General features: G+C 41.1%; 1 protein-coding gene across 2 annotated transcripts in view; it reads left to right on the top strand.

The window, feature by feature from the left end:
• Nucleotides 1-12,782, top strand: part of palm2akap2 (PALM2 and AKAP2 fusion) — a 104,854-nt gene that overhangs the window by 25,984 nt on the left and 66,088 nt on the right. For both annotated transcript variants that reach the window (XM_032538968.1, XM_032538969.1), the window contains exon 4: nucleotides 5,336-5,457. In XM_032538968.1, the coding sequence (XP_032394859.1) occupies nucleotides 5,336-5,457 (122 nt within the window). The remainder of the gene's footprint in view (nucleotides 1-5,335; nucleotides 5,458-12,782) is intronic.

A 12,782-nucleotide genomic window follows, 5' to 3' on the forward strand; every position in this document is an offset into this window, starting at 1 on the left:
AAGTTCCAGCAGCAGTTTTAGCAAGAAAAAAAGAAATAAAAAATAGATAAAAAAGACAGTATATATTGTCCTCTCTGCCCTATTTCCTCCTCCCCCCTAGTGAGGAGTTGTACAGTCTCATGGCATGAGGAGTCCTTGAGTCTGTTGGTCCGGCACTTGGGAAGGAGCAGCCTTCCACTGAACCAGCTCCTCTGGGTGCTGATGACGCTGTGCAGGGGGTGGCTGGCATTTTCAGTAATATCCAGCAGTTTGTCCAATGTCCTCCTCTCTGCCACCGTCACCAGTGAGTCCAGCTAACCCAGTAATGATGCTGACACACTTCATTCTCCTAGTGTCTATTTTCTTTTCTTTTTTTGACCTGATGTGGGTTACCCTACACTATAGACTACTAGCTTGTCTTGTCATACTGCATTTTTATAATATCACTGGCTGATTATAGGTTAGCCAACATCCAGTTCTCAAATGCTTCCCCATTTGCTGTTTTACATACATGGTTCTTTTTTGGGGTCCAAGCCCGATGCTGCAGGAACCCTATTGTTTTCACAGAGATTATTTTTCCACTGATAAAACTGCCGCTACAGCCCAAACGCATACATGGTGGGGGGGGCCATTTTCAGGATTGGTCCAGAACCCTGCAGGGACCTCAGGCGCAACAATAAACCCACTTCCAGGTGGCGCTATAGCAGAAAAAAACCTGTTTGGCCCTACAACTCTCATACCATACATCACCTATTCCAAAACATACTGTATGTCCTTGTGTTCCTGGATCCAACCGAATCTCCTGATATACAGTAGGCCACGCCCATTTCCACCTAGACTTTGTGAAAAATTGTTATTTATCCAAAACCTGCTTTGCGAAACTCCTCCTGGACTGTGCGACCGATCTCCCTGAGCACATAGCATCTACAGATCGACCTGACAAAAAGCTATCAAAATATTTTTTAAAGGATAAAAGTAATGCATATTAAGCACAAACAAATTTGTGTAGTTATCTGGGAAAACACTAACTTTGCCATATCTTGGACAAAATAAGTGCTAACGCGAAATGCTAACGCGAAACTTATTATTCTTGTTTGAAGGTCTGAAGGTCCCCCACACATTTTACGAAAATTGGCCACTAGGGGTGATACAAATACGAAAGGTTTATATCTCATGAACGGTTCATCTGATTTGTACGAAATGTAGTGGATACCATCTAGGGCCCCTCCTGAGGCCACCCCTACTGATTGGGCAAAATACGCATGGCACCCACGTTGGGACCCACGTTTGGATTCACCACTTATACTAAATTGAATAACTTTAAATTTACAGGGTAGATTTACAATGGGTCAAGGACCTCACCTACCAAATATTACACATGTGGCCCACTAGGTGGTGTTATAATGACATAAAATGTGTTAAAACTTCCACATTACTCATTGCACATTAGAAAAACTTACATCCACATGTTCCTTGAATCAAGTTAAATCATGTGATATAGGCCACGCCCATTTCTGCTAAGAAGTCTTTTTAAAATATTGCACAATGTGCAAAACCAACCTTTCATAACTCCCCCTAGGCCTTAGACCGATCTGCATGAAACCCTAGCATCTCCAAATATGCCTAACCAAAACTGATCAAAAGAATTTTCAAAAGTTAAAGTATGCGCATTTGATTGCCAAATAAATCTTCCTAGATAGCTACCAAATACAAATTTTAACATTTCTTGGCCAAATTAAATCAGCAAACAGTTATAGATTATTGTTTTCATCCCACTACGATGCTCTGTACAAAATTTGGCAAAAATCACCCATTAGGAGGCGCTATAATCAATGTTTATGTGTTTCAGCCAATAACTCAATGCGTGCAATGCGATTACAATTTCTCTGCCATAGTAATTGCTATCGACACGAAACTTGTGATGCTCGTTCGGCATGCTGCTCTGTGGCTCTGTACCAAATTTGGCAAGATCGGCATTTAGAGGGCACTATAGTTGACGTAGACCAATTTTGACTCTTTTACTCAATTAATGTTAATGAGATATTTGAAATGCCAATGTACCGCAGACCTTGCCGCTCACACCTGTTGATATTTCCTCATGTTTGCCTCCCCACAGTTACACTTTGGGTCCTGCTTTTGCACTCTCCCCGCGTCACCAGGGGCAATTTACGCCAGGTGGCTTGGACCACATCTTAACTGCTTGTAGTTCTAGTTTGTTATTATTATTTTTAAGTCATTGTATGTCTTTATGAGATAGCTGGCAGTATGAGATGACAGGAAGTGAGGGGAGGGATTGGGAATGACGAGCAATAGTTCATGGTCAGCGCCTTTACCTCTAGGCCACCAAGGCGCCCCATTTGTTGTCTGGTAGCTCTTTCCTGTTGCACAGGAAATCATGCAACCTAAATTAATAGCTTGTTATCAAGCCATCTCAAGGTGAATAAAGAAAGGAGCAGCACCTACAGATCCCTAACTCAAAATTCTAAAATGATTTAAAAAAGAAGAAAAAAAACCTTGTCCAGTTATCATACTTTATGAGATGGCCTGTGACTTTATCTATTGACATTGTACGTCCCATGCCCCCCATGAAAAAGAAAACCATGTAGGACATATCACCTAAATGCGCCCTAACCCAAACATGTTAGTGTTAGTCTCTGTCATCCACTGAGCTAAACAGGGATTGGAGTCCCTACAGAACTAGTGTACTGCTATGTTGACTTTTCTTTCATATAACACCAACAGGCTAAAACTCCAGATGCAATCGGCATCTGGTCACACAGTCCCATTTTATGGCCATTAGCTCTGAGTGCCACACAGCCAGGCAGCATGAAGCAGGCTTTGTAGTCCGCTCTCCGGAGACACAGTGGCCTGGGAGAGGAAATGGAGACTGGAGCCCAGAGACTTGATAAGAACCTCTTGGCTTCATGATTCCAGGCTCTCAGAATGGAGGCGTTGGGACCATGTAAACACCATGATGATTTCAGAGTAAAGGTAACATTAACCTTTCTGTTGAAGCCTGGTCTCCTCAGTAAATGGTTGACTTTTTCTCATGCTGTTGGTTATTGCAATTGTTTTTAATGGATTGGGAAAATCCTTCTAAACAGCCCCAAACCTTCTCTTTAAGAGTCCATCTCAAAGTGTGTCAGAGCTCAACAGGAAATGGAATGTCTATTAAACAGCGTGAGAGAGAGCAGAGAGCAGGCTGGTTCTCAGAGGAAACAACTGGTCAATTATTTCACACAACTTTAGTCAACGCTGTTTTGTTGACTGTCGAAACGGTCCAGAAAACTTAATTTAGGTGTAATAACACTTCATTTAAGAGTAGGAGTTTATTAATAACATTCCACAGGGATGTCAGAAGTCCAGGTCAGCTGCAGGCCAACATCCTCCTCTGGCTAAATGATCCTTTCTTTGCCTTACGTACATAATATTGCTATGATCCCTGGGAGTCCCTTTAAAGACAAACAAACATCATGGATGGGCAAATCTAGCTGCATAAGGGCTATTTGCACCGGTGTGTCTGACTTTAAAACTTTTAAGTTCAACTCCAGACTTCATGTTTAGGTTACTTTTTAACAGTTTGTTGTATTAAAAAAATCTCTTTTTTTAAGATAGACAGCAACAACAAGTTACTATGAACAGGGGTCTATTTAGCTCAATGAATTGGCAGAGGACAAAATGAGCAATGAGCAATCTCAAAATGTACAAAAGAACCAGGTGTGACAGGGAGCCCTAGCTATTGCAAACTACAAACATCCAAAGGTATTGCAGTTTTTGTGATTACTATATTTCAGTTCAATGGTTAAACTGGGTTTCGGAGAAGCACATTCATTCAGTATAGTTGACAAACAGCTTACGCAAGTTGACTTTCATTCGAAATATTTCTGTCTGACAGCTTTGAATATGTGATGCACATGATGTATGTGGCCTTAGCTTGGCTGTGTGGGTGTGCAGCAAGCCACACACGCAGACACAAACAAACATAGACCCACTGCCACATTCTGACAGCAGGTGGTAAAATGCTTTGGAAGAGTTTCTGCAGAGCTCATTACTGTATGTTTGACAGCAAACAGCCAAAGGTGAAGCTAAGTGTTCCCGCTCGACTCTGTTGTGGTAACAAGACAGAGTCCCAGGCAGAGACAAGACATTAGAGACATAAACAAGCGGCTCTGGCATCCATCTTTAAAACATTAAAGACAAGCAGTAACGCTTGAGTGATGAGATGATTGGTACTTTCACCTCGGTGTATTTAATGCACCATGGTGCAGACAAGTTGTTCAGGGATCTAACGCAAGGGCCTAATCTAGATCTAATCTAGATTGTACATTTTATTAACGTAAACACTGTGCTGTGTACTTTTGTGTGATCAAATGTGTCTTGGAGACAAAGCCGCAGACAGAGCTGCTCTAAAGAGAGAGATGAGACGTGATTCGCTTTGTTAAATGTCAATTAGCAGAGCCAAGTAGGCACAATTCATCTGTCAACATCAGGCAAGTCTATTTGAACAGAAACGAGGTAGTGTAAGAGAGGAGAAGGCTGGAATTATGCTTTATCCATGTTGAGATGGTCTGTGTGACGCTGTGTCTTCAGGCAGCAGCTGACACTTCACAAGTTCTACCACTGAGGAATGAGTGTGTGACAAAAACTGCCGTCCGTCTTCTCACCCAGCAGTAACATGATGAAAGGACACAATGCACACTTACAAGTATTTCATTCCTTTCAGTTAACTGCAGTTAAGCAAAATCTAATAGAAGAGTCCCAAATGAAAGCACAAGGCAAAGTCTTTGGAATGTAAGGTAAACAAATTGGACTAAAGAACTCAAGGTATTGAAGAAAAACAGCCCTGTTTGTGGATGAACATCTCCCTCTGAGTTTGTACGACACCAAACATAAACATTGGCCTATGTGCTGTCATGTAACAAGATAAATAACCATATATCACTAAGTACTGTGGCTCTCTCGGCCGCATGGCATTCACGTTAGCAAAGAGTGTTTTCCTTTGAGTAACAGTTTACAGAGTTAGGAGTCTCTCTGTGTTATGTAAAAACTGTGTGCATGCGTGGGCTTACGTGTCTGTTTATTTGTTGTAGCTGTGCTTGGCAGTTATCTCACAAATTAATCACAAATTTCCGTAATGGAGGTCCATTGGCTGTTAATGATTTCTAAGAATGTCATAACAAGTGTCAGACAAGAAGATCTATTTGAAGCTGTGTTGTGGTGTTGCTGTAGTGGGTTGACATTTTTCCAACTATGAGTTGTAGTTTGAGCAGCTTCTCACATGCACTGTGGAAGAGGACCTCCAAAATGGTTGCCACAAATGGAATGTCCCCTAACGTTTCTCTGTCCCCCTCCTCAGTCCAAAGCCATGCGTGAGCGATGGCTCCTCCAGGGAATGGGAGCGGAGGAAGAAGAGGCCCGGCGGAAACAGCTGCAACAGGATGAAGAACAAGGGAAGAGGCTGGAAGACATCATACATAGGTACACTAATGGACATCCCAATGTCACTTGTTTCAGGCTTTGTTTGGTCTAAAGGCTCATTTTGGCCTTGTGGATCAGGTCTGACATACTGAGTAATGATAACAAAAGTTCTGTTTTTGTAACATCACATCTGTTGCTCTGTCCAGCACTGTGTACTCTTCAGTTTTGACCAAATTGAGATATTTACCAATCACATCCTCTGTTTGGCTTTCTCTCCAGTCTTAAATCCAGTCCTCAACTCCGGCACACAGAGTATTTCAATCCTATCCACATGGTCCAAACTGGTATTACTAAAAGAGCTATGTGACTACATCAGTTACATACAATGTGCACCAAATGTGATGCTACAAATCAAGAACTGGGACATCCTATAGCTACATCAAATCACTGAGGACATCAACATTAGCACACTTTATTACATCAGCCATATCTGAAACATCAAACGAGAGTCCTAGTGCGACTATATGTAGCTCAACACAAACACACTCATTATCTGGTTACACACACACACACACACACACACACACACACACACACACACACACACACACACACACACACACACACACACACACACACACACACACACACACACACCACACACACACTGTAACTAGAGATGTATTGGAGGTGTGGGATTCTGCTCTGGAATCTAGCTGATCTGTAACCTTAGAGCAAAATCTACATTCTTCTCGTCCACTTGTGTGTGAAAACAAACACCAAGAGCTACTGTACACATATGCATCATCCTCTCTAAAAACAGATACAAGAGTTGACAATGAGTAAAGACAGAGTAAGATTTAATAGATGAAGGGGGAAGGAAGATGAGGTCAGATATTATAGAAAATAAGAGCTGGAGGAAGGCAACAGGGAAACGTATGTAGCCGAAACAGAAAGATACAAGAAAAGCAAGTTAAAGCAGGGCGTAATTGCCAGCGGAAGAGAGTGAAAAGGTGGAAAAAAGAGAGTGATGTGATTCTGTGGGCACTTCCTGCGTTTGTGTCTCTGGGAGGAGCTTCCTGATTCCCATCAAGCATTGCTGTAAGATAGTCATTTATTCCCCAATGAAGTGGGGGCATGTGATCATTGTAGCTGCGAAAAAAGGACATCCTTGATTGGTATACTTGTATGTGAGTGTTTTCTATTTGCAGGGGGTGAGGAATATATATATATATATATATATATATATATATGTGTTTGTGTACATATTTATGTATGTATATGCACTGTTTTTTTAACCAGGGCAGCAGTTTTCAGATTACATTATATGCTAACATAATTGCAAAAGGGTTCTCTAATGTTTTTCTAGTCTTGTTTTTTAAATGATATCAGATTAGTGAACAGAATGGGCAATGTAGATATTGCATTTATTATGCATATGTATATGTATTTATATATATATATATATATATATATATATAGAGAGAGAGAGAGAGAGAGAGAGAGAGAGAGAGAGAGAGAGGGAGAGGGAGAAAGAGAGAGAGAGAGAGATTTAGCAGTACAGAGAAGGTCCATTAGAATTAACAATGAAAGCTGATGTGAAATAAAATCAAAGTCTTGTTATGTTAACTGAACACTATGAATGAATGAGTTGTGTGATCATCTCTGATTTATATGTGTATTGGGAAGCAAAATAAAAGTGCATCTTGCCTGCGCTACGGTGGACTAGTGGCTAATTGGCAAGCAGGTACTAGACTGTTTCTGTTTGCATATCACCATGTATTTGTGTACAAAGAAGGAGTAAAGATGTCCGATAGGCCCTGGAAAGATGCTTACTCGGCCTAATATTGTATGCATGGCCAAGAATGCCTTTTAAATGACTGGGAAATGAGGGCAAAAAGGAAAAGCCTCTAAATGGGATTTTTTTTTCTTCCCTTGTGTGTTTTTTGGCAAGACAGATAGCGAGAACACAGCATAAAGTGGTAGAAACTGCACCCTGCAGCAAATAGTAGAGGAAAACATGAGGGCATGAGACACACAGATTTCTCTCAGTTTTAAGCAATGAGAGGGAAGTTAATCAGCCAACATGCGTATTTGTTATTTCATAGCTCCTGTATTCGATAGATGGGGATCAGAGCACGCCCTGAAAATTAGGCCTGTGCCAAGGCTCGGGGTCAATGTGGCATCCGTGAGTCCGGCACGCGCTCCACCTCAATCAAATCTCGGCATGAAAGAGACTCTGTTAGCCTGCAGCTACTGTAGCTTATCATAAGCGCCGTAATAACATCAACGTTATACGTTGTCAGGGACACCAGGATAACATTCACACTGATACAAACAGAACAGCACAGAATGGTCAAAGAGAGAGCATTGTCGACCAAAGCACTTGTGATTGTAGCGCTGCTTGGTGTGAAACACTTCATTCAGCTGCTGTTGAATAGACCTGTTGTTGGTACTGTTTTTCAAAGAGGAGAGTTTTTAGTTTGTGGTTTCAATTACCTACAAAAGCAATTAACGCCAACAAAGATGAGTCTTTACTGTGCTACGCTGACATGTGGATTTTGGTCTGGTTTCACTTCTAGTTGTTTTGAAGGGTACAGACTGTCGCCAAATCCGTCTTTATTTAATCAGAGACAGGAAGCAGAAAACCAAGTGAAGTGAAAGAAGTAGAAGTACCACATAAAACTATAGCTTCAGTACACAAAACTACAAAACCATCCATTATTGACTTGAAAAATGTCTCACTTTCCCACTTAGTTTTTGACTAAGTTGGTGTGCTTTGTATTGTTTTGGTATACATAGGAATAAGTAGCCTTTTCAATTTTGTAAAATGTAAATATGTATATACTTTATCAAGCCTATCCTAACCCTGTCTTTAAAACCATTCACACACGCACACACACACACAATGTTAGGTCGTGTTCTCCACAAGACGTAAAGGTTTAGCAAAGATCGGATCACCTGCCGTTTGTCCTGCATGTTTATACATAAGCAATGCAGCAGAAGTCATTCTCAAGCAACTACCATTGTGAACCAGGGTCTCAGATGTGTGCTAGAAATTGCTTTAAAAGGGGCTCAGCTGTCTGGGATTCATTTCTCCAGGCCTACAGAAAACAATTTGTCTCCATTGGGTAAGATAAAGTCACAGAGCACATGTGTGGGAGTCTAAGGAGTGCCTTCAGTCACACAAATCCAAAAACCTGAAATCCTTTAACACGAATAACCGTAAAGCATCAATCTGGAGTGAAGGAGTATCATTCACTTTGGTGGGATGTCATGCGTCATGTGAAGGTGGTTAATATTTCTATTGAGATGTTTTGAACAGGACAGGACACAGATAGAGAGTCCAATGTGTGTGTGTGTTGTGTTGTGTGGTGTGTGTGTGTGTGTGTGTCTGTGTGTGTCTGTGTGTGGTTATTTCCACTTGTAGGACACCATCCCGAATATCCTGTAACCCAGGCTGGATTCTTTCCAATACTAATAGGGACAGAGGTGAATTGAGGGGACAAATATGGAAACTGCCTGGTGTGTGGGTGGTGGGTGTGTGTGTGTGGTGTGTGGTGTGTGTGTGTGTGGTGTGTGTGTGTGTGTGTGTGTGTGAGTGTGAGTGTGTGTGTGAAGACAGAGAAGAGACAGAGGAGGAAGGGTAAGCTATAATAATGTATAAACCAAAACTCACCCTACCTCCACCTATAAACCTTTCTGAAATAGATTCCACTGCCCTGTAACTAAAAGCACAGAAGCCAGATGTCTTGTCCCGCCCACTTGTACGGCTACTGTACCACTAACACATGCACTGGTGGACATTTTTATTGACAGAAACTGACAAAGGCAAGGCAGCAGCCCTTTTATGGATGCTCGTATCGTTCCGTGCACCGGAGAACACATAAACAAGAGTGAAAGAAAGAGGAGAAACAGCTGTATCTGTCTTTAGAGAGTAACTAGTGCTACTGTGCTTTAAATGCGTGAAGAAATAACTGGAAAGAAGCTGCAATAAAGAACAAGCTTTCCTTCAGATTATCCATACGATTATGCAATCTTACTGGGAAACATAGAAACAAAAACAAAGACAAGGACAACAGCAGTGTCTTTGGGTGGTTTTGGAAGTGTTGCCTGCTGTTGACTTTAAACTGGAAGTCACATAAAATGACGGCGGGAAAAAACCACAGCGCAATCTTTGTACAGGCCATTCCATACAAACACCTAAGGCCATTGTGCTTGGAGAGCACAGAGAAAAAAACGAAAAGAGAGATTGGAAATAGAGGCAGGTTGTGAGGCAGTCGTCCCCGGTTGTAACCCAAGTTGAGGGAACACATAAAGTGACAGAGCTGTGAAGAAACAGCAGCCATTGTGCGCAGGAGAAGATGCTCACTTTGCAGAGAAGGAGACCGAATGAGAGAGTGTGGTGCTGCAGTGGTATTTTTACAGATAGCCCTATCATTACATGGACAGGCTAAGTAAACTGAAAGAGGGACATGCAGCAGCAAAAGGCCCAATGTGGCAATGACCCGGCCCGTGCCCACACTGCGCTACTTTTGGGTTATTCTTTGTGTTGTGTTGCCCAGACAGCTCCATGCAGATACAGCCATCGTTGTAGAGGAGCAGAGTGTTTTTTTACAGCATGTCCTAACACAGCTACAGCTACAATATGGGATTTTTTTTCTCTTTTCCATAAATCAGAAAGTACACTATCATTTAGGACATGCGTAATTTTTTTTCCAATGAGTTTAATTATATTTTGCAGTGTTAACAAAACGTAGACCACTGCAGCAAGATGGGCCTGTGCATTTGCAGTACTGTATACGTAAGCTCTTTATTTATTTAGTTGTACTCAAGATGTACTTATAGTGCATGTATTTCATATTTAGTTACTCAAATGTATTTGACTACATTTGTAGGGACTGTAACTAGGTCTAAATCCATTGCTTCAATCATTAGCTTCCTGAAGTCTCTGCTGAGGTAGCAATGAGACTTAAGGCCGTTTAATGCTTCTGCATCGAATCAACAGCGTAACACAGCAGAACCCATCCCCGAATGCTGTGTGGAGTAGCCAGACTCTCCTTCGGCACGCTTTGGAGGAGGGTCTGGCAAAGCAGAAGTGCCCTGTATGGTTACATAACGTTCTAAGAATATTTGTCTTTCTCCTCACAATGGCAGTATGAGAGCACATTTTCAACTGACCAGAAAAGTTTGAGGCAGAAACTATTTTAGCTCACGTTGAATGCTGCAGTGGAAACAAACTGCAGATACCTACATTGTACTGAAAGAAAATGCAACATAGTTCAGACAAAGGATAGACTGAATTGAAGAGCACAGCACAACCATGATTCATGTTCACATCTACTGTAAATACAGTCAGATCCAACAAAGCCGGCTGTTTCTTTTCAAAAGCCCCCCTTCCGGTTACAAAAAAAGTGGAGTTTGAAACATAGACTGTATATTATTAATGGACAAAGCACTCGGTTAGTGCCTTAAACCTGCATTCTATCTGGATTCCAGCAGGGGGCGACACATGCGCTTGCAAAAGGAGGTCGGTTTCTCTAGAAGTCTGTGGGAAAGTGACCCACTTCTCACTTGATTTATTACCTCTGCAACACAGAATGATGTTCCTTTTTTGAATTATGGTCTCGTTAATTTTAAAATCGGCGATAAAGCAAGGGGGTATTTTAGGGCGTGGCTGTGATGTGATTGCCAGTGAAAGTGTGTAACGTAATGTAGAGTGAAAGGGCTCCTCCCTCACTCCTCCCTCACTCCTCCCTCTTGTCCGCAACCAGTACGACTGCACCCGGAGCGACTCATAGCAAATCTCCACAAACAAATGGGTAACGTCCCACATGCTCTGTCTATTAATATTATACAGTCTATGGTAAGAACACACTAGGTTCATGTTCCACATCTGCAAAAACCAAAATCATATAACATATGGCATCTATCTTGATGTCAAAACAAATCTTTTCAAGCAAAATAGGTTGTGTGTACAGAGGAATGAAAAGTTACTCCGTCACGGCCATTGCTTGAAACAAAAACAAAAAAACATGTTTTTTGGCATGTTTGTGATCTGTCTTTTATCATTGCGGACCCTCTTTTTAGGTTATTTTACAGTCTCATAATGTAAGCCTGGTAAACTATAGCTCTCATTTAAAGTCAGTCCAAACGATAACTACATGCATGAAATACACAGTAAATTCCCTGGATCCTGTTTGCATTATTCCCTTAGGGTGCATTTAGTTTGAAGCTAATTATTTTTTTTTGTTAATGTTACAGCAGAGCAACATATGATTGTGACATTATAGGACTCAGGTGCATTTTTAGGTATTTAATGAGAGCTGAAACAATTTTGATCATCGATGAGTCACTTCAGTTTTATAATTTTGGCATCTTCTGGTTCCAGATTTTTAGTTGTTTCGTATTATTGCAAACTGAATATATTTGGGTTTTGGACTGTAGGTCAGACAAAGCTAGACGACTGAAGACTTTAACTTGAGCTGTCAGAAACTGTTTTTTCGCTACTATGTGGATTTTCCATAGTCTAAACTATTAAGTGTTTTTCATAGTTTCTCAGTGAAATATAAGAATTCCGTACTTATCTCTTCTTAAGTCAGTTATAACTTTAGAACAATATTAAGTGATGAGCATGGACCTTCTACTGCCACGTCTATTGGAGTGATTTGGGTGTATGGACTAGTATCCATTCTGCTTGCCCTGTCATGTTGCATACAGTGCAGCCTGTAATTTGCCTCGTTGTACCCTTTAAACTTTAAACAATGATATAGTTCAAGACTTGGGACGGAAATACATATATAAATATAGAATCTGTGCTGTTAATCATTCATGACAAAAGTAGAGAGGAACAAAGAACTGGATGCGTTCCTCATGTGTCTTCATGCGAAGTGTCGCTCTTCACATTCTGTCTGTGATCGAGGAGACAGATCAACACTCAGTGTGTGTGTGTGTGTGTGTGTGTGTGTGTGTGTGTGTGTGTGTGTGTATTGTTGAGCTAAACCAGCAATGTAAAACAGCACCTTTATTGAGGACTAATTTCACAATTTGTGAAAATGGAGGAATGGCCTCAGTGTTGACCCTTCTTGTTCAGCTTCACTGTGGTACGTTGAGCTGTTTATTGATTTTGAATGTGGTTGTGGTTGAATGTGGAGGCCAGTGATGTTCTTTGCCGATGTGATAAATCTTTACAATTCCCATTTGTTTTGAAACCATTCATGTTATCGAATCAGTAGGAGGCTAGTGCCAGAAGAACGTGAGAACAATGAGCCACATCAGAGGATGCATTGTTCAAAAACTCCCCACATCCCCCTTCCATAGCACTTTACTTTACCTTCTTCAGTTAATAATAATAATAATAATAATAATAATAATAATAATAATAA

This window comes from Etheostoma spectabile, chromosome 16, assembly GCF_008692095.1.
Source record: "Etheostoma spectabile isolate EspeVRDwgs_2016 chromosome 16, UIUC_Espe_1.0, whole genome shotgun sequence".
NCBI classification, from domain to species: domain Eukaryota; kingdom Metazoa; phylum Chordata; class Actinopteri; order Perciformes; family Percidae; genus Etheostoma; species Etheostoma spectabile.